Source organism: Anomaloglossus baeobatrachus, chromosome 5, assembly GCF_048569485.1.
Source record: "Anomaloglossus baeobatrachus isolate aAnoBae1 chromosome 5, aAnoBae1.hap1, whole genome shotgun sequence".
Taxonomy (NCBI): Eukaryota; Metazoa; Chordata; class Amphibia; order Anura; family Aromobatidae; genus Anomaloglossus; species Anomaloglossus baeobatrachus.
In genome coordinates, this window is record NC_134357.1 from 527283320 (window position 1) to 527309489 (window position 26170).

The following is a 26170-nucleotide window of genomic DNA, read 5'->3' on the forward strand; positions in this document are numbered from 1 at the left end:
CTAGCCAGTTTCCATACCATAATCCCATATAAAACTTATGGAGGGAGCTGAATCTCCGACTGACAGCCTCAAAATCTTAATGATTTAGTGATGATCTGCAAAGAGGAGTGGACCAAAATTCCTCCTGAAATGTGCACAAACCTCATCATCAACTACAAAAACATCTGACTGCTGGGCTGCCAACAAGGGTTTTGCCACCAAGTATTAAGTCTTGTTAGCCAGAGGGATCAAATACTTATTTCTCTCTGCAAAATGCAAATACATTTATTAAATGATTTTCTGGATAATATGATTTTCTGGATTTAATTTTGGATATCCACTGTATCTTTAACTGTTAAAATTAACCTACCCTTAAAATTATAGACTGTTCATGTCCTTGTCAGTGGGCAAACTTACAAAATCAGCAAGGGATCAAATAATTATTATAAATATATTATATATATATATATATATATATATATATATATATATATATATTTATATTTATTTTTTTCTTTAAAACAACATAAAATAAAGACCAAAAAAATATTACACCAATACACATTTATGTACACACAAAAATATACAAAAAAGTACACTTTTGGCACTGCGACGTCCAGTACATTCCACTGTATAAAATTGTTGCACTATTTCACCCCCTCAGTAACCACCGTAAAGAGAAATAAATAAAAATCATGACAAAAACAGTTTTTTCATCATACCACCAAGCAAAAAGTGGAATAAAATGTGATAAAAAAATCATATGTGAATGGAAATGGTATAATGGTATGCAAAAACATTCTCCAGTTGGCTACGTTAGTGGAAAAATAAAAAGCAATAGCGCTGAGAATACAGCGATACAAAATTGTTGAAATTGTTTTTATTGTGTAAAAGCGGCAAAACTTTAAAAAAATAAAACAATATATATCTGGTATGGCTGTAATCGTACTGATCCGAAGAATAAAGTCGTTTTATCACTCATACCACACCAGAAATGGTGTAAGAGATTAAATTACTTACCAGTAATGGGATTTTCCAGGGCCCATGACAGCATCACATGAGAGACGATTCGCTTCACAAGGACAGGAAACCTATTGAATTAAATGGGTGGAACCTCTCCCCTGCATAAGTTGGGTTACAGAGCATGAGAGGACCTCCCAGATAGTTATACTAACAAACCTTCACCAACCATTGGCTCCAACACCACATTATACCCCTAGAATTCAGTTAGTGAAACCCAAACCAGTGACGGGGGGGAATAAAACGGTGCTGTCATGTGCCCCTCGTGACAGCAGTGCATGAGAGTTTTACAGAGAAATAAATCCCTTTAGGGACCACCTTCTAAAGGACCCTTCTCCCAAAAGAAAGGTCAGCAGAAGAGGACAGATCAGGCCTATAATACTATATACTAGTATCGAAGGTTGAAGAAGAGAACAAAGTCACCACCTTACATATCTGGACGATCAACACCTCTACCTTCTCTGCCCAGGAAGTTGCAACCACTCGAGTAGAATAGGATATAATATAATGTGGACTATAACTAGAAGAGTAGGCTAAGCTAATGGCATCCCTAATCCATGAAGAGGAGGAGAGAAAGCTATTCCCCCAAACTTTGTTCATCTATGCTTCTCCTATATGAGACGAGAGCAAATGTCTTCAGCTTCCTTGATTGATAAATAAGAAATTCTCCTGTCAACTAGCAACCTGATGGCTTGATACAATTAAGAAAACGGCAGAAAAGACGATGGTGGAACTTTCTTGGCTTGCACAAGATCAATCTTCCTACAGAGCATTCATACATCACATCACCTTGGTTTGAGATCAACTTGAAGTCCAATAAAAAAAATAAAATAAACAGGCCTGTAAATAGGAGTCAAATGACTTATGTATCCGCACTTGTGAAGGTGCAATAACTGGTAAAAATCAGAAAATCTAAATGCACCATTAAATTATATGATAGCTGTCTTTATCTGAGCTGTCTGGGTTTACTTTAGGTCTGGCTTTGCTGCTGTAGTGTTGCCAGGTGCTTGCATAAATGTCTATTCATCCAGAAACATTCCAATGATAGGAACGTTCCCTTGCTTGTCATGTAATAGAAATGATAGATCAAATAACTCTAGCCGGATGCGTACTCCCAGGAACTTCCATTAATTTTCCAACAGTTGTCGATATGATGTCACTGTTAATAGTTCTGTTGATAGTACAGATGCACTCACTGAGATGCCATTGACAGAATTTAAAGTCCAAAATGAATGAGGAATGTGTAGCATATTGACTCATACTGATGGTGTCACTATCAGAGGTAATGTGATCCTGCTATGACTGACAAGACTGATGTGACATAACATCCTCTGCTTCCTCCCCACTAATACACTTGCTGTAGACAAAAGAGAAAAATTATTTCCTGTGGTTTGTACAACAACTACCTGACGACTGATTCCAATACTGGTGCTGCTGCTGCTACAGTGCCTTGAAAAAGTATTCAAACCCTGTGAACTTTCCATATTTTTTCACGTTACACCCACAAACTTAATTGTATTTAATTGAGATTTTATGTAGTATACCAACACAAAGTAGCAAGTATTTTTAAATTATATAGGAAAAGATATGTGGTTTTCCAAATATTTAAAAAAATATTAATCTAAGAATTGTAATGTGCATTTGTATTCATCCCTCTCTTGTCTGGTGCCCCTAAATAAAATCCTGAGAGACCAATTGCTTCCAGAAGTTACCTAATTAGTAAATTCAGTCCACCTGTGTGTAATTTTTATCTTGATATAACTACAGCTGTCTTGTGAGAGTTGTAGAGGTTTGTTTCAGAACACTGGGGATCAAATAGCAATATGAAAACCAAGGAACAAAACAGAAAGGTTAGAGATAAAGTTGTGGAGAAGAGTAAAGCAGGATTAGGTTATAAAGACATAGCCCAAGCTCTGAACAACTTGCAGAGCACTGTTCAATCCATCATCCAAAAATGGAAAGAGTATGGCACAACTACAAACCTACAAACATGTTAAAGGGAACCTGTCACCAGATTTGGTGACTATAAGCTGCGGCCACGACCAATGGGCTCTTATATGCAGCATTCTAACATGCTATATATAAGAGCCCGGGCCACTGTGTAGAACATAAAAATCACTTTATAACACTTACCTAAACAGTCGCTGCGGTGGAGTTGGGTCATACGAACGTCTCCATTCTCTGGTGCCGGCGTCTCCTCTTTCGGCCATCTTTGTTGTCTTTCTTCTGAAGCTGGGGTGCATAACGCGTCCTACGTCATCCACACTCGCCGCCATTGAGGCCCTGCGCAGGCGCATTTTGATCTGCCCTGCGCGGGACCGGCGAGTGTGTATGACGTAGGACGCGTCATGCACACAGGCTTCAGAAGGAGGACGAAGATGGCCGAAAGAGGAGTGTTACGGTTGCTGTGGCTCTGGAGACTATGTCCGGATTTCTTGCTACTGCACATGTGCAAGCGCTGGAGACTAAGTCCTATCTTGGAGCCATTGCACATGTGTGGGTGACATCATCGCTGACACGAGGTCACATGTCTCTGACACCTTCTAAGCTGATTGGCCACTGGTCATGTGCTTGTGACACGTGGTCACATGTCTCTGACACCTTCTATGCCGATTGGTCGCTGGTCATGTGCTTGTGACGCTTTGCTCAATGATAGGCCAGCGAGACGTCATTGCTGTCATTCTGGCAGCGGATTGGCTCTGGTGTCCTCCATCTTGGATGAGGCACATAGTCTATATAAGACCCTGACGCACGCCGTCCGGTGCTCAGTCCTCTTGGTTCATGCATGAGGGTAGATGCCCTGTGCACGTCCCTCTAGGCATCTCTCTGTCTATGTTAGGTGAGCGCTATCGGCAGGGTAGCGTTCTTATACCTTACAGCTTCAGCTGCAGTCCGTATCCTTACCTCTTAGTGGAGCGGACATAGGCAGGTGCCTGAGGCACATGGTCCGGCTGGGCCTTGTGATTCTACTCGTAGGTGGACGTTGCCGCTAGGGTAACGTTCCTTATACTGCGTCTGGCAGTTGTTCGTATCCTCGCACACTAGGGGAGCGAACAGAGGTGGGAGCTTTGTGCGGCTTATGCTGCTGTCCGTCTCTTTTGCACCACTAGAAGAGCGGACCTAGGCAGGTGCCATATCTAGTGGTTTGTGTCCTCGCACACTAGTGGAGCGAACGCAGGTAGGAGCTTTGTGCGGCTTACGCTGCTGTCCGTCTCTTTTGCACCACTAGAAGAGCGGACCTAGGCAGGTGCCATATCTAGTGGTTCGTGTCCTCGCACACTAGTGGAGCGAACGCAGGTAGGAGCTTTGTGCGGCTTACGCTGCTGTCCGTCTCCTGGCACCACTAGAGGAACGGACCTAGGTAGGTGCCATTTCACACTCACTGCTTTTGTCTCTGTGATCTTTAACAGGGACCATTCCACACACCCTCCAAGTAAGGGAGAAATTGCTTTATTTTCTAATTATATTCCTCTGTGAGTTTAACAGAGGTATTGCACTCTGCACTTGTGCTATAATTTTTTACCGTGGCACACTTATATACCCCTTATCCTCTGCCATAGTCTGTAGCAGTGTCTTTGCACGGTGGACCCTGACTGTCTGACATTCCTTTAGGTTTTATAATCAGACAGCCCCCTGTAACATTACAAGTACTTGAGTCGTGGCTCAAGAATATAGAGGGTAAACCTCAGACCAGGGTGACATCTGCACATGATCCTCGACTTGCTCTGCCAAACAGATATTCTGGCGATGCCAGATCATGTCGTGGTTTCATTAGTCAGTGTCAGATACACCTAGAGGTCAACTCTTCTCGCTTCTCTACGGAGAGGTCCAGAGTAGGCTTTATCATCTCCTTACTTCAGGACAAAGCCTTAGAATGGGCGACTCCCTTATGGGAGCGCTCTGATGGGGTTACTCTGAGACATCAAGACTTTCTTGATGCTCTTAAAGCGGTATTCATGGGTCCGCAGGTTACCCATGATGCGGCCCTGAGACTCTTAGATCTATCTCAGGGTTCGTTATCCACTAGTTCTTATGCCATTGCTTTTGGAACTCTGGTGGCAGAACTAGATTGGCCAGAGAAGGTGTTGATTCCTATCTTCTGGAGAGGGTTGGCAGGCTATGTCAAGGATGCCCTTGCTACTCGTGAGGTCCCTGCTTCTCTGGAGGACTTGATCACAGTAGGAACGAGGATCGACGTACGCCATAGGGAACGTAGACTCGAGGTCTCTTCCTCACGCCCTAAGCATCGGGCTATTCCAGTTGTTGAGGGTCCACTACCATCTTCCTTAGCATCTGAAACATCTCCCACTCCTATGGAGTTAGGTCATACGTCCTCCAGACTACGCAAGTCTGGTCCTCCTATATGTTACATATGTCATCAGGCTGGGCACTATGCCAACAAGTGTTCTAGTCGTCAGGGAAACTCCCAGGCCTAGTAACCATTAGAGGGGGGTTACTAGAGACGTCTTCTGCACCCTCTAAGTGTAGTATCCCAGGTCAGCTCTCATTCTCTGAGAATACATGGCCTATTATGGCTTTTGTGGATTCCGGAGCTGACGGGACTTTTGTGTCCTCAGGATTTGTAAAGGGACACAATATTCCCTCTATCATGTTAGAGGCGCCTATTCCTGTCCGTGTTGTTAATGGGACTATGTTGTCTGACTCCATTACATTGAGGACAGTTCCCTTGCGCCTTTCCCTGCCTCAGGGTCACATAGAGGAGATTTCTTTTCTTGTTTTGCCTGAGGGTATAGACAACATCCTTCTGGGTCTCCCATGGCTTCAGACTCATGCTCCTCACATTGACTGGGAGTCCGACAGCATTATTAGTTGGAGTTCGAAATGTCAGTCCCAATGTCTTCCCTTACCACCTAAGGTCGTTGCGGTTGCATCACCTGATCTCTCTCCCATACCTACACCCTATTTGGATTTCGCTGACGTGTTCTCCAAACAGGGTGCTGAGGTTCTTCCACCCCATAGGCCGTATGACTGTGCCATAGACCTTATCCCAGGTTCGGTTCCACCTAAGGGCAGGGTTTACCCCCTGTCGATACCTGAGTCGGAGGCCATGTCGACCTATATAAGAGAGAGTTTAGAGAAGGGGTTCATTCGTAAGTCTGTCTCTCCCGCGGGAGCTGGGTTTTTCTTTGTTCGGAAGAAAGAGGGTGATTTGCGTCCCTGCATAGATTACAGGGGTCTGAACGCAATCACAATAAAGAACAAATACTCGTTACCTTTAATTTCGGAGCTCTTTGACAGACTGAGGGGATCTCAGGTTTTTACGAAGTTGGATCTGCGGGGTGCGTATAACTTGGTACGAATTCGAGAGGGTGACGAATGGAAGACCGCTTTTAACACCCGAGACGGTCACTATGAATACCTCATCATGCCTTTTGGTTTATGTAATGCACCCGCAGTATTTCAGGACTTCGTAAACGATGTGTTCAGGGATTTACTGTTATCCTCCGTCGTGGTGTATCTGGACGACATCCTGATTTTTTCTCCTGATCTGGAGACTCATCGTCAGGATGTCGTTCGTGTCCTTTCCCATTTAAGGGAGCACTCTTTGTTTGCTAAACTCGAAAAATGTGTATTCGAGCAGTCATCCTTGCCTTTTTTGGGCTACATTATCTCACAAGAGGGTCTGGCTATGGATCCTGCAAAGCGCTCTGCTGTCCTGAAATGGTCCAAACCTCATTCCTTGAAGGCGGTGCAACGCTTCTTAGGATTCATAAATTATTACAGGCAGTTCATACCCCATTTCTCTACTTTGGTGGCCCCTTTGGTGGCCTTGACTAAGAAAGGTGCTAATCCAAAAGTCTGGTCTACTGAGACATCCCAGGCTTTTGAGACAGTAAAAAGACACTTTTCAACTGCTCCCGTTCTTCAAAGACCCGATGAGAATAAGCCCTTCCTCTTCGAGGTTGATGCCTCATCAGTGGGTGCTGGTGCGGTCTTGTATCAAAAGAACGGTGCAGGTAGAAAAAGGCCGTGTTGCTTCTTTGCTAAAACCTTTTCACCGGCAGAGAGAAACTATACCATTGGGGATAGGGAACTGCTCGCCCTGAGACCAGCCTTGGAGGAGCTGCGCCACTTGCCGGAAGGAGCGAAACATCCTTTCCAGGTCTATACAGACCATAAGAATCTGACGTACTTACAAACCGTTCAGCGTCTGAATCCTCGCCAAGCCCGCTGGTCCTTGTTTTTCTCCCGCTTTCACTTCTCCATCAACTATCTCTCTGGGAGTAAGAATAACAAGGCAGACGCTCTGTCTCGCTCTATGGTTTCTACCCAGGAAGAGATTGACGAACCTCGTCTTATCCTTCCCTCCAGGGTTTTTCATACGCTCTCCCCTGTGATGTTAGACCAAATCCCACCGGGCAAGACCTTGGTGCCGCCTGATCGACAGAATGATATACTGTCGTGGGCCCACACCTCAAAGGTGGGTGGGCATTTTGGTATTAGGCGGACACGAGAGTTACTCGAGAGGTGGTATTGGTGGCCACACTTAGCCAGCCACGTCAAGAGATATGTCGGTTCCTGCTACTCGTGTGCTCGCAACCGTCCATTACGGCAGAGACCGGCTGGGCTCTTGCATCCTTTACCTGTGCCAGATAGACTATGGGAGGTGGTAGGCATGGACTTTGTGGGTGATCTTCCGTGTTCACAGGGACATAGATTTGTGTGGGTCATTACGGACCATTTCTCCCGGATGGTTCATCTCGTACCGTTATCGAGAATTCCGTCTTCCAGGGTACTAGCCAAACTATTCCTCAAGCATGTCTTTAGGCTTCACGGGATGCCAGATTGTATAATTTGTGATAGAGGCCGGCAATTTGCTTCCCGTTTCTGGCGAGATCTTTGTAGCCTTCTGCAAATTGAGTTGAATCTCTCTTCGGCATACCATCCGGAGACCAATGGTTTGGTTGAGCGTACCAATCAATCCATGATTATATACCTTCGACACTTTGTTGCTGAGAACCACGATAACTGGTCCTCCCTCCTAACCTGGGCAGAATTTGCCCTTAACAATTCGCTGGCTGAGGCCACTGGGCAGACACCATTCGTACTCAATAATGGGCAACACCCTAGGGTACCGGTACCGTTTCCCGCTGCTGCACCTTCTCCTCTTGTGGCCGACTGGGCAACTAATGCCAGAGAGGTTTGGGATCGGACTCAAGAGTCGATCCAAGCAGCTAAGGACCGTATGAAGACGGTGTCCGATCGATTTCGTCGCCCGGCTCCTGTCTTTTCTCCAGGGGATTTTGTGTGGCTCTCTGCAAAACTCGTGAAACTTAGAGTGAGCTCTGTCAAATTTGCTTCTCGCTTCCTGGGTCCTTATGAGGTTCTTCGACAGGTAAATCCTGTAGTCTACCAATTGAAGTTACCCGTCCATCTTAGGATCCATGACAAATTCCATGTTTCACTGCTGAAGCCGGCTATTTTACCTCACTCTCGTGAAGTGCACTCTCCTGCCTCTGATTCCTCTCACTCTAGCTATGAGGTATGAGCCATAGTTGGTTCTAAGATGGTTAGAGGGCGCAGGTTCTTCTTGATAGATTGGGAGGGCTATGGCCCGGAACATCGCTCTTGGGAGCCTGAGGAGGCTGTCCATGCTCCCGACTTAGTTGCCGATTACCTGCGTCGCCGGGAGGGGGGCCCTTGAGGGGGAGGTACTGTTACGGTTGCTGTGGCTCTGGAGACTATGTCCGGATTTCTTGCTACTGCACATGTGCAAGCGCTGGAGACTAAGTCCTATCTTGGAGCCATTGCACATGTGCGGGTGACATCATCGCTGACACGAGGTCACATGTCTCTGACACCTTCTAAGCTGATTGGCCACTGGTCATGTGCTTGTGACACGTGGTCACATGTCTCTGACACCTTCTATGCCGATTGGTCGCTGGTCATGTGCTTGTGACGCTTTGCTCGGTGATAGGCCAGCGTGACGTCATTGCTGTCATTCTGGTAGCGGATTGGCTCTGGTGTCCTCCATCTTGGATGAGGCACAGAGTCTATATAAGACCCTGACGCACGCCGCCCGGCGCTCAGTCCTCTTGGTTCATGCATGAGGGTAGACGCCCTGTGCACGTCCCTCTAGGCATCTCTCTGTCTCTGTTAGGTGAGCGTGTGACGGGGGTGTACAACAGAGCAAAGGATGGACGAGGCCGAGGGACGATCCAACAGGTTTATTCACAAGAACACTGGAACAGCACACGATAAGTCCACATAAAACAGATTCGGGGGCCCTTCCCGACAATCCTCGGACCGGATAACAAAGCAATCGTCCTTACAGTAGTCCAAAGAGTTCCACACAATCCCACGGGCCGCCACACAGGCCTAGCTCCGTCCGTGTCCACAGCCACCCAGGCTGGGAGCTCCTTCTTCCTCCAAGTTTCAGCTCACTCTGAAGTTACAAAAAGGGAAATGCATTGTCTGTGCTCCTTGACCAGCCCACCATGTTCAGGGGGTAGGGGTCACACATCCTATCATCAATGGTTTGGTCCATCACAGGGCTCCCATATGTCTGCCAGCCACAGTAGATGAAGGGATCCCCTGCTGTGCAGAACAATGACTATTCCTTCACTGGCCAATGCAATTACAGACTAGATACACAACTCTGGATAGAAGATGACAGGCTATTTACATAATCACATTAGATGCCAAGACTGCAATTGTATGAGAGAGACACATTGAGACCAGTAGCTCCCCCAAGGAAATACATGAATTACAACTAATACAACCAGGGAAAAGTTACATGACATATTATACAAAATAAATGACAGGGAAATATACATATCATGACATAGTATCACAGCATATACAGTGAGAGGGTAAATTACATCTTCACAGAGTGCTACCGGCAGGGTAGCGTTCTTATACCTTACAGCTTCGGCTGCAGTCCGTATCCTTACCTCTTAGTGGAGCGGACATAGGCAGGTGCCTGAGGCACATGGTCCGGCTGGGCCTTGTGATTCTACTCGTAGGTGGACGTTGCTGCTAGGGTAACGTTCCTTATACTGCGTCTGGCAGTTGTTCGTATCCTCGCACACTAGGGGAGCGAACAGAGGTAGGAGCTTTGTGCGGCTTATGCTGCTGTCCGTCTCTTTTGCACCACTAGAAGAGCGGACATAGGCAGGTGCCATATCTAGTGGTTCGTATCCTCGCACACTAGGGGAGCGAACAGAGGTAGGAGCTTTGTGCGGCTTATGCTGCTGTCCGTCTCTTTTGCACCACTAGAAGAGCGGACCTAGGCAGGTGCCATATCTAGTGGTTCGTGTCCTCGCACACTAGTGGAGCGAACGCAGGTAGGAGCTTTGTGCGGCTTACGCTGCTGTCCGTCTCCTGGTACCACTAGAGGAACGGACCTAGGTAGGTGCCATTTCACACTCACTGCTTTTGTCTCTGTGATCTTTAACAGAGACCATTCCACACACCCTCCAAGTAAGGGAGGAATTGCTTTATTTTCTAATTATATTCCTCTGTGAGTTTAACAGAGGTATTGCACTCTGCACTTGTGCTATTATTTTTTACAGTGGCACACTTATATACCCCTTATCCTCTGCCATAGTCTGCAGCAGAGTCTTTGCACGGTGGACCCTGACTGTCTGACATTCCTTTAGGTTTTATAATCAGACAGCCCCCGTAACAAGGAGGCGATGGCACCAGAGAATGGAGACGCCCATATGATCCAACTCCACCGCAGAAACCTTTTAAGTAATTATTATAAAGTGATTTTTACATTCTACACAGCAGCCTGGGCATTTATATACAGCATGTTATAATGCTGTATATAAGAGCCCACTGATGGTGGCCGCAGCCTATTGGCACCAAATCTGCTGACAGGTTCCCATTAACAAAGGAGAAGCAGCCAAGAGGCAGGAGGAACACTGGTCAGTCTGGAGGAACTGCAGAGATCCACAGCTCAGGGGAGAGAATCTGTCCACAGTACAACTATTAGTCAAATACTCAACAAATCTGGCCTTTATGGAAGCATGACTTAGGAGGCTGAATACAAATGCACGTCGCAATTTTCAGTTTTATATTTTTTAAATATCTAGAAAAGAAAACCATGTATCATATCTTTTACACTTCACAAATACTTATGTTGACATATCACATAAAATCCCAATTAAATATCTTTAATTAAGTGTGGGTGTAACGTGAAAAAATATGAAAACTTCACATGGTATGAATACTTTTTCTAGGCACTGTACATGCAGCTCCCATCAGTTCAGTTGGCACTGCCAACCTTTGTGTTTTAAACCCCAATTCCCCCTTCTTGAAAAGTATTGATAATAAAGTGCTAGCTATAGGCCAATGTAATATCAGCAGGCAACACTGCTGGTTTGAAGTGTACATACATAAACATGGACTATTAAAATTGATATTGAAAAAATGAGTAGTTTGTAACACTTTGTGAGGCAGAGAGTCACAGAGGTAGATAACACAATTTTATTTTACTTACGTATTTAGTTTTTATACAAAAAGGAGTGACCACAAAGTGATAGTTATACTGCAAAAAATGATATCGAATGGCCACAATACTGTGGCGGTGTGTGCTTTATCCCAAATTAGCCTATACTTGAGAAAGCAAAATGGGCATTTAAATGTTGCACTTTACACCCTGCACTTTTTGGCATCAATAATATGCTACATTCAAAATTGGTTATTATTTTTTTAATACAATGGCTTTTGTTTTTGCAGCTTTACCTTTTTCTTTTCCTTGCTTCCACGTAAGCCTAGCTAGTGCACAATCTACACTCTCACATTTACTATCCACACTTAGTACCCATGTGTTGCTGCTGTGAAGATCTAAGCCTTCATGCAACCATCTTTAGGTGGGAAATTATTTTCGTATCACCTTTTATTACATTTTTTTCACTTTACAGTATTAATAACATACAATATTCTCAGCTGGGTATTTTTTTTTTCATACATTGGACTATGGATTGAAATATTCAAGTGCATCTCAATACATTAGAAAATCATCAAAAAGTTAATTTATTTCTGTAATTCAATACAAAACGGGAAATGCATATATTATATAGAGTCATTAAACACAGAGTGATCTATTTCATGTGTTTATTTCGGTTAATGTTGATGATTATGGCTTACAGCCAATGAAAACTCAAAAGTCATTATCTCAGAAAATTAGAATAATTACCACAAAACACCTGCAAAGGCTTCCTAAGTATTTAAAATGGTCCCTCAATCTAGGCTACACAATTATGGGGAAGACTACTGACTTGACAGATGTCCTGAAGGCAGTCATTCACACACTCCACAAGGAGGGTAAGCCACAAAAGGTCAATGCTAAAGAAGCTGGCTGTTCACAGAATGCTGTATCCAAGCATATTAAAGGAGACTTGAGTGGAAGGAAAAAGTGTAGTGTAAAAGGTGCATAAGCAACCGGGATACCCGCAGCCTTGATAGGATTTTTAAGAAAAGGCCATACAAAAATTTGGGGGAGATTCACAAGGAGTGGACTGCTGCTGGAGTCAGTGCTTCAAGAGCCACCCCATAGTGATGTTTTTTTAGGTTTTTGCACCCAGTTCAGACTTAGAATGGTGTTCCAAACGTTATTCCATATTGTTAGTAGTTTTTTCGTTTGTGAACCCTCCCCAACCACACCTATTGCCAATCCATATCATACGCATAAATAGCCTGGGTCTCAGCTTCCCATACACGGTAAGTTTTTTAACTGCATGAGAGGACACACACAAGCTAGGGACCCCAACGTAGAGAAATACTTTGGCGTAGTGTTGGGGCTCTATTGCATTGATCAATTCAGTAGCTAAATTTTTCTTGATTCATATGTTCATGGCAGTAATGCAGATTCCATTTTTCACATTTTCACTCTTACATATAGCTATTGGATTTTTCAAGTCAGTATTCACACAGCAGTTTCTGCTATTTCATATATTCCCCTTACATAGTCACTGGTGTGCATACCTTATCTCCCCATAGTGATGTTTTTTTTAGGTTTTTGCACCCAGTTCAGACTTAGAATGGTGTTCCAAACCTTATTCCATATTGTTAGTAGTTTTTTCGTTTGTGAACCCTCCCCAACCACACCTATTGCCAATCCATATCATACGCATAAATAGCCTGGGTCTCAGCTTCCCATACACGGTAAGTTTTTTAACTGCATGAGAGGACACACACAAGCTAGGGACCCCAACGTAGAGAAATACTTTGGCGTAGTGTTGGGGCTCTATTGCATTGATCAATTCAGTAGCTAAATTTCTCTTGATTCATATGTTCATGGCAGTAATGCAGATTCCATTTTTCACATTTTCACTCTTACATATAGCTATTGGATTTTTCAAGTCAGTATTCACACAGCAGTTTCTGCTATTTCATATATTCCCCTTACATAGTCACTGGTGTGCATACCTTATCTCCCCATAGTGATGTTTTTTTAGGTTTTTGCACCCAGTTCAGACTTAGAATGGTGTTCCAAACGTTATTCCATATTGTTAGTAGTTTTTTCGTTTGTGAACCCTCCCCAACCACACCTATTGCCAATCCATATCATACGCATAAATAGCCTGGGTCTCAGCTTCCCATACACGGTAAGTTTTTTAACTGCATGAGAGGACACACACAAGCTAGGGACCCCAACGTAGAGAAATACTTTGGCGTAGTGTTGGGGCTCTATTGCATTGATCAATTCAGTAGCTAAATTTCTCTTGATTCATATGTTCATGGCAGTAATGCAGATTCCATTTTTCACATTTTCACTCTTACATATAGCTATTGGATTTTTCAAGTCAGTATTCACACAGCAGTTTCTGCTATTCCATGTATTCCCCTTACATAGTCACTGGTGTGCATACCTTATCTCCCCATAGTGATGTTTTTTTAGGTTTTTGCACCCAGTTCAGACTTAGAATGGTGTTCCAAACGTTATTCCATATTGTTAGTGCTTCAAGAGCCACCACACACAGACGTATCCAGGACATGGGCTACAACTGTCACATTCTTTTTGTCAATCCACTCATGACCAATAGACAACGCCAGAAGCAGCTTATCTGGGCCAAGGAGAAAAAGAACTGGACTGTTGCTCAGTGTCCAAAGTGATGTTTTCAGATGAAAGTAAATTTTGCATTTCATTTGGAAATCACGGTCCCAGAGTCTGGAGGAAGAGTGGAGAGGCCACAATCTAAGCTGCTTGAGGTCTAGTGGGAAGTCTCCACAATCAGTGATGGTTTGGGGGCCATGTCATCTGCTGGTGTAGGTCCACTATATTTTATCAAGAACAAAGTCAGCGCAGCCGTCTACAAGGAAATTTTAGAGCACTTCATGCTTCCCTCTGCCTACAAGATTTTTGGAGATGGAAATTTCATTTTCCAGCAGGAATTGGCACCTCTCCACACTGCCAAAAGTACCAATACCTGGTTTAATAACCACAGTATCTCTGTGCTTGATTGGCCAACAAACTCGCCTGACCTAAACACCATAGAGAATCTATGGGGTATTGTCAAGAGGAAGATGAGAGACTCCAGACCCAACAATGCAGATGTGCTGAAAGCTGCTATCAAAGCAACCTGAGCTTCCATAACACCTCAGCAGTGCCACAGGCTCAACGCCTCCATGCCACGCCGCATTGATGCAGTAATTCATGCAAAAGGAGCCCCAACCAAGTATTGAGTGCATTTACTGTACAGACTTTTCAGTAGGCGCCAACATTTCTGAGTTTGAAATCATTTTTTCAGTTGGTGTTATATAATCTAATTTTCTGAGATATTGACTTTTGGGTTTTCATTGGCTGTAACCCATAATCATCAACATTAACAGAAATAAACACTTGAAATAGATCACTCTGTGTGTAATGACTCCATATAATATATATGTGTTTCCCTTTTTATGTTTAAACTGTTTTTATTAAATTTTTCAATACAAACTAAAGCATTGTGGCAGATACGCCCTTATAAACAAAATCAGCACATACAGCAAATAAGGTTCACACAAGAACTGTTCTGTACATTTATGCTTTTGTATCTAAATAAGACTCACCAACTCAACAAAGAACGAGTTGGAAAAGAAGGAAAGAGAAGAAGAAAGAGAAAGAAAAAAAAGGGGGGGGGGGAAGCAGAATAGGAAGATAAGAAATATTTAGGTAAGAAGGTGTAGAAAAAAGAAGGGGGGGGTGTCTCTCCCGCTCAGTCATTTTCAAAAGTCTCCCGAAACTCTGGTGAGTCCAGAATCCCACACTCGAACAAACTTGTCATTAGACCCACCTCTCTCCGCGGTGAGATTCCTCCATTCTCTGGAGACTGGCCATCTCCCCTAACCAATCTGCCAGGGAAGGGCACTGTGTTGATTTACACGGTCTCAGAATAATCATCCGAGCTGCTGTTGACTTAACCGGACTCAGAAGGATGGAAAGAGGGGTCATCTGTGGAGATTTGTCTACCTGGTTCCCACTCATTGTCTGGCACACGGAGAGAGTTGAATCCCAGAAGGGCTGTATCAATATATGCAGTATGGATCCTTCATCTGCCCCACAGCGCCAGCACCTGTCTGGAATAGGGGGGAACACCACGTGCAGGGTAGCCGGACAGCGATACCATCGTGTGAGTATCTTGAATGAGTTTCCCTTTTCGTATTGAATTACTGAAACAAATTAACTTTTTGCTGGACAAACACGCATTAATGATCTATCCTAAGGATAGGCTATCAATGTAAACATAGTTGACAACCTTTACCAGTCCACCTTCAACCTTAGATCTATGAAACTATATTGAAATATACACATTGTACACACGCGGCTCCGCTCCATACACCTCATAAACACACGGCTCCGCTCCGTACACTTCATACACACACGGCCCTGCTACATCCAAGCTGAGGAGCTGATCATGTGACCCCCTGACTCCTCCCCTCCATGTGACATCATCACAGGTCCTGTAAGCACAGAGCAGCCATATATCTAGTGTGCGGCTCTGCAGGAGGAGGTATGTGGAGATTCCCCATTACTGGGCGCAGTAACCCCTCCATTCCCGGAGATATTAACATTGGTTAGGTCATCAATGTCTGATCGGTTGGGGTCAGACACCCCGCATCCCCACCTATCAGCTGTTCTCAGTGGCAACAGCGGCAACAGGCAGTTGGAAATGCTCAGTTCCAGAGGTGCCCTGTTTTCTGACGGTGGCCATGGCCGGGTATTGCACATCGACCTCCTATTGATTTGAATGGGAGGCAAATGTGTAGTACACTGCCATCGCCGCTATCAGTTAACTGGGCAGCTCTGGAACTAAGCATTTCCAGCTGCCAACTGGAGCTGCCGACACTGAGAACAGCTGATGTAGGGTGTTGGACCCCAGCGGATCAGACTTTAAGGATAGAACAACATTAAAGTAGTAGCCAACCTCTTTAATTTAACCATTTGATATCCATGTGACGTAGTGTTAAATGGCATTGAGAATTCTCAAATCACTGTATCCACAATTTTCCCTCTGTCCAGGTTACTACTCACCTCTTAATAATAATTAAACAGGTAAGTTTGGCAAGTTATTCAAACCTGCACTGGCTTTCACTTATATAAAGTTTTAAATACATGTTCATATGGTTCCACTTATTCTATTTTTTATGTAATTTTTTTTTCTTTTTTCTTCCCATTTAGGTCCCTACAATATCGGATCTTATCAGTGGAGATCTTCTATACAAGAGAATTCTTCTGATTGATACATCAAGGATGGATATGGACAGGGGCAAGATGGCGGAGAGGATATTACACCTCACTCTAGAGATCCTCTTTCGGCTTACTGGAGAGGTGAGAGATTCTGATGATGTCACATTACATCATTCTTATCTATGTGAATAACAGATGGACAGAACTGGAGAGGTGAGGACTCCGGAAATGTCTGTAGTGAGACTTATTAATGTGTCTCTCCATAACCAGAATTACACAGTAGTGAAGAAGACCTCTAGTGAGCGCTGTCAGGACCCTGTGTCTGAGGGATGGGGAAGACCCCCAAGCCCAATCACAAGGCCTCCACGTCACCCCCTGATACATGAGGACATCAATGACCAGAGGATCCTAGAACTCACCTACAAGATGATTGAGCTGCTGACTGGAGAGGTGACACTGCTGGGAATGCTGGGACATTATACAGTAATGCTATGAAGGGATTGGGAGGATGACGGTATCATTGTATGTGTCAGGTTCCTATAAGGTGTCAGGATGTTACCGTCTATTTCTCCTTGGAGGAGTGGGAGTATTTAGAAGGACACAAAGATCTGTACAAGGACGTCATGAAGGAAGTTCCCCAGCCCCTCACATCACTAGGTAATAGACAGGACTAAATACATGGTCCATAATTATCTGTATGTAAAGAATGAATTCAGTACATGTATGTGTTTCCTCCAGTTCTTTCCAGTGAGAGGACAACACCAGAGAGATGTCCCCGTCCTCTTCTTCCACAGGACTGTAAACAAGAAAATCCCAATGTTCCTCAGGATCTTCAGGTAGATGGAGAGAAGGTGTCATGAAATCTTCCTATAATGTGTAGATGGCTGTGAAGGTCTTGTGCTCAGTCTTGTTTTCTCCACCAGTATTATATGTTTTATACTTGTGTAATGAGAACGGTGGAGATAGCAGGATTACAGCTGATCATAGTTTTACTTCTCCATCCTTTTGTGACTTTTACAATATTTGTTTCAGGGTGAAGATCTGACCCATCTTAATACTACAGAGACATATGTGATGGGTGATAAGTGGTGTAAAGAGGAGATTACCACAGATTACCACACAGGTGAGTAGTGACAACTAAATGTAGAGAAGTCACAGATTTGTGTTAATTGTTATGAACTCTGTGGCTCTTCTTAATACACAGTATCTCATAATATTCTCGACTATTTTTGGGACAACAAACTGCGGAAGCTAGGGGATTCCGTAGGACCTGGAATCCACTTTCAGATGGAGATTCTGTGTTTTGCCACTAATTCTTTATTATTAGGGGTTAGGTGGAGATGATAAATGGAGAAGCTTTAATTTTTCTAGTAATCCTTTTGTTTTTTTCGCTCTCTAAAAAGGGGACATATAATAACTCTTTCTCCTTGAACCTCAAGACATTTTCTTTTAATAAAAATACATGGGTATTATGGAATAATTCAGTATTCTTAGCTTTGAATTATTATACAGTTTGTACTTGTGTATTTTTTTGTAGTTTTCATGAAATATAAATTCACGACCTATGATTAATAGGAAATGTGTTAATAACACTACATGACATTACAGGGTTTTTTAGCAGAAGGCTGTGTTTGCACACATTTTTCTATCTTCTATTAAATTTAAATTTTGGTACATAACCTGCAATTTTTCAGGAATTTTTTATGTAGAAATATTAATATACCACTAAGATTGTATTATAATAAAAAATTAACCATTTTGTTTTCAGCAGGTGACTGTATCCAAGGGTCAAAGAGCCATGTGATCTCTTTAGATGGTATCTCACAAGTAACATATGAAAAATATGCCAATATCCAAGATAACTCGGCTGTTTACACTGAAGATCTTCCATGTGACCCTTTTGAACAGGTCATCTCTACTGAATGTTTTACAGAGGAATCAAAATTTTTTGACCATCAAAAAACTCACACTAGTGAAAAGCCTTTTTTACATTTTAAATCCAGAAATTGTTTTACGGAGAAATCATGTTTTATTTCACAACAGTGGAGTCAAAATAAGAAGAAGCCATTTTCATGTTCAGAATGTGGAGCAAGTTTTAAGTGTCAATCAAAACTTTTTAAACATGAGAGAGGTCACAGTGGGGGGAAGCCTTTTTCATGCTTAGAATGTGGGAAAGGTTTTTCTCGTAAATCACATCTTGTTGACCATCAAAAAACTCACACAGAGGAGAAGCCATTTTCATGTTCAGAATGTGAGAAATGTTTTAAAAAGAAGATTCATCTTTATACACATCAGAGAATTCACACAGGGGAGAAGCCATACTTATGCACAGAATGTGGGAAATGTTTTAATCAAAAATCACATCTTACTAAGCATCAGAAAAGTCACACAGGAGTGAAACCAATTTCATGTTTAGAATGTGGGAAATGTTTTTTTCAGAAATCAAATCTTGTTGACCACCAAAAAATTCACACAGGTGAGAAGCCATTTTCATGCTCAGAATGTGGGAAATGTTTTACTCGGAAATCAAGTCTTAGTGCTCATCGAAAAATTCACACAGGGGAGAAGCCATTTTCATGTTCAGAATGTGAGAAATGTTTTAGACATAAGTTAAGTCTCGTCACACATCAGAAAATTCACAAAGGGGAGAAGCCGTTCTCCTGTGCAGAATGTGGGAAGCGTTTTAACCAAAAATCTCATCTTGCTAGCCATCAGACAAGTCATACAGGAGAGAAACCATTTTCATGCTTAGACTGTGGGAAATGTTTTTTTCAAAAATCAAATCTTGTTGACCATCAAATAATTCACACAGGTGAGAAGCCATTTTCATGCTCAGAATGTGGGAAATGTTTTACTCGGAAATCAAGTCTTAGTGCTCATCGAAAAATTCACACAGGGGAGAAGCCATTTTCATGTTCAGAATGTGGGAAATGTTTTACACAGAAGTGGAGTCTTGTAATACATCAGAGAACTCACACAGAGAAGTAATTCTGGTGCTCAGCATTTGGGAAGTATTCTTTTGAAGCATCAGAGTTGTCACACAGGAGATAAACCATTTTCATGTCAATGCAGAAAATGGCTTTCTAGGAAATAAAACCTTGTTGACAATAAAATTATTCAACAGGAGAGACTCCATATTCATATCCTGAATGTGGTCAATTTTTACAGCTAGTTCAAAACTTGTTACTTAATGTCTCTAATACCGCCAACTAAAAATGTTCTTACTAGAGGTGAGAAATGATTTTTGCAATTTTTTAGGAATTCACTGAAATCAAAATTTGATCATATTGTGACTCTATTTGCGCGTATTGCCTAAAATGGCCGCTTCCATTTTACACATTGCAAAAGACTCCATTGGTGACATCACAAGCCCAGCCAATCAGCACACACTATCATAGTCTGTATAAAAGCAGAAGCAGGGAATGTAGCAGCTACTTACTGATGATTATGTATATTAAGGGGGCATCACAGCTTATCCAAATATATAGGGTACTAATCCTACAGATAATGTGTGCTATAGCACAGCAGTATAGAAGAGTAGTGTATAGTCTATGAAGGAAAGAGAATAATACAGAGATACAATTGACAGAGAATGAGAGAAAGAGAGGCGATCTGTCTGTGATTAATCAATGGAACTATTGTAAAGCTGCTGCATTTTAGTTACGTGCCGCTCCCATCAGCGGTATTTTGCCAGAAAGCCGAATCCGTGCGTCGCACGTGACCGCATCTTGCTGCAATTCCATTGTAAATGAATGAAATTGAAACACATTTGTGCCTGATACGGCTTTCCGGCAAAATACCGCTGATGTGAGTGCGGCCTTACACAGTTTTTTTGCATTCATGCAGAAGCAAATCACCAATATTGCTGAAAGTAAGAAAAAAAGACATTTACCTGTGTGATAGTCTGCCTTACAAATTGTGTATGTCAGACACTACTGATTTGCTTGCACCTATTTGCTTGCAGCTTGTTGCCACTATTATTTTTTGGTCAGGCCATGCACACAACACTTCTAGGTCTGTCCATTTTGGGAAGGGGGGAAATGACAGAAAGTTAATTTATAATAATAATTATATATTAATAATACATTTATGGTAAAGTAAAGTTTGGTAATTGATGGGGTAATGCAAAAGGAAAAAAGCCATACCATGGCATCTGGCAGTAAGAATGTTGTAGCCGCATGTACAGCACTACCACAGGCACTAGTATAGCTACGAAGGGCTGGTCACGATTGGTGTTTCTCATTTTCTCGTTTTGGTTTGACCTATCACATTCTAGGTTGAGTTATTTATGTTCACCTTTCACTGCAGTTGCTTGCTGACTACACCACCAGGTGGGCTTGTATCTTTGAGTTCCAGCCTTTCAGCTTAGGGTTTTACCTTTTGATTAACACCAGTTTCTGCTGTTAGTTGACTTATTTTCCTTCCCAGCATCTAGTCTCCAAGCACTGCAGATCTAGTCTCCAAGCACTGCCATGTCATTTATACTGTAAAGGCATGATACCTCTGTGACAGTAGAGCTCCAGTGTGTCATATATACCACTCTGCATCTATTATAGGTACAAGCACCCTATGCCTGAAATAGGGCCACAGCATTGTACTATTAATATTACTATTATTATTATTCATAATATTATTATTTATTATAGAGCCATTTATTCCATGACACTTTACATGTGAAAAGGGTATACATATTGGGAACAAGTACAATAATCATAAACAATACAAGGCACAGACAGGTACAGGAGGAGAGAGAACCCTGCCCGCGAGGGCTCACAGTCAAGGCATGGGTGAGGATAATGACATTACAGTGAAGCTCTCCTCCTCTCTCGGCACTTGTACTGTCAGTAAGCACCGAGCCTGAGGAGTTCTCACTGTGATAAGGTTAGACACATTAATCTACCACATCACAGTGAAAAAGCTGATTCAAAGCTCCTCTAAGTGGTGTTTGCAATTTTTTCCACTGTACTTTTCCCCTGTATGATGCTGCTTTTTTTATAAATTGTTAATGTCATAGAGAAGAAAAAGTATAATCCCAAGAGAAGAATTGCTGCTAACAACCTCTTGGTTAAAGAGGAAATTAGCATATTAGGCACTTTGACCCCTTAACGATCGTGGGCAGTAAAATGAAGTCCCAGCGGTCTTAGTGTTAATCCCAGGGGGGGGATTCGCGCACGTGTCAGCTGATATGTGCCTAGCAGGCACGAGCAGATTCACGATCTTCCTGTACCTGTTAACCCCTTAAATGGCGCTGTCAAGATTAGAGTTGAGTGATGTTCGAGGTTCACCAATTTCATGTTCGTGATTTTGGGGGTGCTCAAGATCGAACTCGAACGCAAGCTTTTTGCTAAAAGCTCGACAGCTTGAGTTACGTTCGAGAACGGTTCGATCAGCAAAAAGCCTAGCTAGTTCTTAGCTGGCTTTTCACTGTAATAGTAAGAGTCACTCTGTGATTCACACTATTATCAAATTTCAGCGTATAGTGTGCGGGGGGGGGCACGTTTAGATCAGTGCTGCTGGGATAATGGCGATCGCCATTTTTTTTTTTCCCTAAGTGCGCGTGCAGTGGGGCGGGCCAGCATGTCAGCCAATCACAAACACACACACAGCTAAGAGGTCTTTTTTGCCAGACAAGCAAGGGCATGTGTCATAGGCTGTGAATGTCACATGTCCTTGCATTATAAATACGGCCATTTTCCCTCACGGCGCCATTATCTGCTTTCTACGAGTAGGTGACAGTTACTGCTCACGCAGCTCCTGTCGCCGCTCCGGCTGTGTACGCTATACACACAGCGCTCTACAGATTAGGGACAGAAGTTTATTTCAGCCCTTTTCAGGGCTGATTTCCTGGGGCTCAGAGCCATAGGTGACAGGCAGGTTCGTGGAAACGCTGTATACAGCTTCAGATAACAGCGTCTGTGTACCTAAGCTCAGGGAATTCCTTGCTGCATTTCACCATTAGGAGGGATAGAAAGTGAGGCTTCCTTTCCTGTCCACTGACCCAGAGAACCCGGCCACTGTACCCACCTGCCCACTTTTGCCACGCTATTTTTATAGCAAACAGTGCTGAAACTTAGTGGCATCCAAAAAGTGGCTGCTATACTCCATTGTTGTCCCACTGGTGCCAAGCAATTTCCAGCACCTCTGCATTCTACCCTCATGCACATTTTGCTATGCTATTTTTATAGCAAACAGTGCTGAAAATTAGTGGCATTCACAAAGTGTCTGCTATACTAATTTTGTGTCCTACATTTGTGCCAAGCAAGTCCCATCACCTCTGCATTCAACCCTCATGCACATTTTGCTACGCTATGTTGGTAGCTGTCCTATTCTGCAGATTTGCATCGGTCAGCATGCCAGATTATTGTTATCATTAAGAAGTGATCTTCTGGCCATTTGAACCCCTTCTACATGCTGAGGGGAACTGTGTGTTGTTCTGGCTATTTTAAGATAACATTTTATTGAGGTTGGGATCTCCGGCTTCTTTTAAGGAATTTATTAAAAGTTAATTTTTAGTTCTTGTACCCCGGCTGACTACCTTAATTAATTGATGTGGTACTTTACTACTGGCTAATCTTATATATGTACTGTTATGGCAGGTTTCCTGGCCTCAGTTATTGACACCAATAATTGGTTTTCTGAAGCAAAAGAGTTTTTTTCAGAGAAGAATTTTGTCCAGAAAAAATATACCCCTACGCTGAATAGTGCCTTCAGTGATTTGACTAGGACTTATAAAGAGCGTACCACCTCATGGTGGGAAGTCCAGTCATTAGAGGTGTATTTAAAGGATAAAATTGTACCGCGATATTTGCGGATTTCACTCACACCTGGTTATAGATATAGAGGTACTGAGTTGGCGTCTAGGTGGGAGAAGGAGGTTACGGACTGTTCTTTAAGACTGATGACCCTGCTACTAGACGAGGAATGTAGCTGATCTCGAAGTAGCACTGAAAGAACAAATCGACATTACTAGAAAGTTCTCTGCGGACGGTGAATTTGCTGCTAAGGAGACCGTTCTGCAAAATACTATAGAGAAATTTCAGTATCACCTTAAGGAGAAGAAGCATAGGTTTTATGTAAGGGACCTCCAAGAGTTTAGGGACAATAAGGCCTATAGCTTCTTTCTCTCTAGACCCCCTAGACCCAACGAGCCTGACAGTACCTTTACGGATACTGACGCCTCCGATTTTGAGGGACGCAGTGGGGCCTCTAGAGGCAAAGGAAAGAATAAGGGTAGAGGTAGGGGTAACAACCGTTTTTTAGAACAAACAGGTTATTCTCTTCGAAACAGACAGAAACCCGTACATACCTCCCTTCCCTTGGCCCCACCCAAGTAATCAATTTGTCTAAACGTGAGTTGTCAGCCAGTGAAATGTCCGTTTTAAGTAAAGGTCTCACCTTCGTGCCAAAGTCAGACTTTTGTAGTTTTGAGGGTGTAAAAGACCTTAATCTTTTTATCTGCAAATTAAAATGGAAGAAGCACTTTATCAGGGAGGATAAAAAAACAGAGCATGGAATTGGGTATCTCAGAGGACATTTTGGAAGATGTGAGGTTATTGTACAGTATTGGTGAGCCTGATCCAAACCTTAGTGGCCTGGGACCTTTTACTGACCTTAAGATGAAAAGTGATAAGATGCCCCCGGTGGTTAATGATATTGGCTCCATCGACATTTTTTGTAACCTGGTCACCAGGGACTTTGAACATCTAAACCTGGTGAATCCATGCAACTTCAATCTCACTAAGCAAGAAATGGCAGGTTTGACGTCCCTGGAAAAATCTCCGATCTGATTATAAAAAAATCAGATAAAGGCGGGAATGTGGTCGTTATGGACATTGAGGATTACAAAAAAATGTGTCTTAATATTCTAAACGATGGAGGGAGTTATGGCAAACTTGTACATAACCCCATGGAGTCTTTTATCCAGGAACTTAAAGGTATTCTATTGACTGCTAAGGCCAATGGCCTGATTGATAAGAAGGAGATTGATTTTCTTCTTCCCAGGTTTCTGGTCACTCCCACCTTCTATTGTTTACCGAAGGTACATAAAGGCACAAAACCGTTAGAAGGGAGACCGATTGTGTCAGGTGTTGGGAGTTTGACTCAGAACCTGGGGATTTATGTTGATAAACTCCTCAGACCGTTTGTGGTCTCGTTGAATTCCTACTTAAGAGACACCACCGATCTTCTTAAGAAACTTGAAGGCGTTTCGGTTGAGGATGATGTCATACTTGCGAGCATCGACGTGGAGTCTCTGTATTCCTCTATCAGGCATGAAGTTGGTCTGAGGGCTGTGCGGCACTTTCTCAATGGTAGAGGTAGACAATATGGTGAGCATAATTCATTCTTAATGAAGATTCTTGAGTTCTGTCTTACACGTAACATCTTCCTATTTGGAGACCAGCTCTACCACCAGCTCAGGGGCACCGCGATGGGCAGCCCTTGTGCGCCATTGTATGCTAATTTGCTCCTGGGCTGGTGGGAGGAGACTGTGATTTTTGGGGATGAGTCTGTTCTGCCCACTGATAAGATCTTAATGTGGTGCAAATACATTGACGATGTGTTCTTACTGTGGAGAGGCTCGGAATCTGAACTATCTGTCTTTGTAGCGGGGCTCAACAAAAATGATCTTGGTCTACACTTTACTTTTGAGGTTAATCCTTCTAGTCTGCCCTTTTTGGATGTCCTGGTGGAAAAAACTGCAGAGGGTTGTTTGGCCACTAGCGTAAACCAACAGCAACAAATTCACTGCTGAGATGGGAGAGTGGACACCCCCTAGCTTTGAAAAAGGGCATCCCGCGGGGTCAATTTTCTAGGATTAGAAGGAACTGCTCAAGTGAAGAGAAATGTGCCGCACAGTCCAATGATCTGGAAAATCGTTTTCATGAGAGAGGCTATCCACGTAGGATTATCAGTGAGGCTCGCAGGTTGACGGACCAGGTTGAGAGGTCTACTTTATTGTACCCCCCACCTAAGGAGACTGATGAGGCAAGTGAGACAATTCGGTTCATCACCACTTTTAATAATGGAGCTGGGGCAGTGAGGAGGATACTGGAGAAGTACTGGCCAATTGTCCAAATGGATGGAGATATAGGAAATTTTATTTCAGCCAGACCTAGCATCACTTTTAGGAAAGCTAGATCTTTACAAGATCAGCTTGTACACAGTCACTTTGTGGATAACAGAAAGATCGACAACGGGTGGCTTAAGAGTAACAGCAAAGGATGCTTCCGCTGTAGTGGTTGTGTTGCCTGTAAGGCATTAAAAACTGGTAGAAAATTCCTAAGTAATGTGGCAGGGAAAGAATATGACATCCGTTGGTTCATCAATTGTCGTACCAAGGGTGTCATATATAAAGCGACATGTCGGTGTGGCCTTGAGTACATAGGGAAGACCAAAAGGGAATTAAGGAGAAGGATTGGTGAGCACCTAAGGGACTTTAGGCTCAAAAATGACACCCCGCTGGCACGGCACGTTAACCCTTTCACGACCGGCCGATTTTTCGCTTTCCGTTTTTTTTTTTCGCCATTCTTT

General features: G+C 43.1%; 2 protein-coding genes across 3 annotated transcripts; both read left to right on the forward strand.

Annotated features, from left to right (window-relative positions):
• The first annotated feature begins 16351 nt into the window (after positions 1 to 16351).
• On the forward strand, positions 16352 to 17134 carry LOC142312903 (oocyte zinc finger protein XlCOF29-like). The gene is made up of 3 exons (XM_075351889.1): positions 16352 to 16504; positions 16631 to 16780; positions 16910 to 17134. The coding sequence occupies exons 2-3, from the start codon at positions 16703 to 16705 to the stop codon at positions 17132 to 17134; spliced, it is 303 nt and encodes a 100-aa protein (XP_075208004.1). The 5' UTR covers positions 16352 to 16504; positions 16631 to 16702.
• Positions 17135 to 17176: 42 nt separating this feature from the next.
• Positions 17177 to 19836, forward strand: LOC142312104 (uncharacterized). 2 transcript variants are annotated; one of them, XM_075350985.1, is made up of 4 exons: positions 17177 to 17296; positions 17378 to 17475; positions 17672 to 17762; positions 18408 to 19836. In XM_075350985.1, exons 1-4 carry the CDS (start codon positions 17263 to 17265, stop codon positions 19625 to 19627), a joined length of 1443 nt encoding a protein of 480 aa, XP_075207100.1. In that variant the 5' UTR covers positions 17177 to 17262; the 3' UTR covers positions 19628 to 19836. The 2 variants fall into 2 exon arrangements, with proteins under 2 accessions (XP_075207100.1, XP_075207101.1); XM_075350986.1 differs by having other exon boundaries at positions 18411 to 19836.
• Positions 19837 to 26170: the final 6334 nt, after the last annotated feature.

Excerpts from the sequence above, each read along its gene's own strand:
- LOC142312903 (XM_075351889.1), top strand. The coding sequence starts at position 16,703 with ATGGATATGGACAGGGGCAAGATGGCGGAGAGGATATTACACCTCACT. Across the intron at positions 16,781-16,909 it reads TCTTTCGGCTTACTGGAGAG|AATTACACAGTAGTGAAGAA; the intron begins GTGAGAGATTCT and ends CTCCATAACCAG.
- LOC142312104 (XM_075350985.1), top strand. The coding sequence starts at position 17,263 with ATGAAGGAAGTTCCCCAGCCCCTCACATCACTAG. Across the intron at positions 17,476-17,671 it reads ATGTTCCTCAGGATCTTCAG|GGTGAAGATCTGACCCATCT; the intron begins GTAGATGGAGAG and ends TATTTGTTTCAG. Across the intron at positions 17,763-18,407 it reads TACCACAGATTACCACACAG|CAGGTGACTGTATCCAAGGG; the intron begins GTGAGTAGTGAC and ends TTTTGTTTTCAG.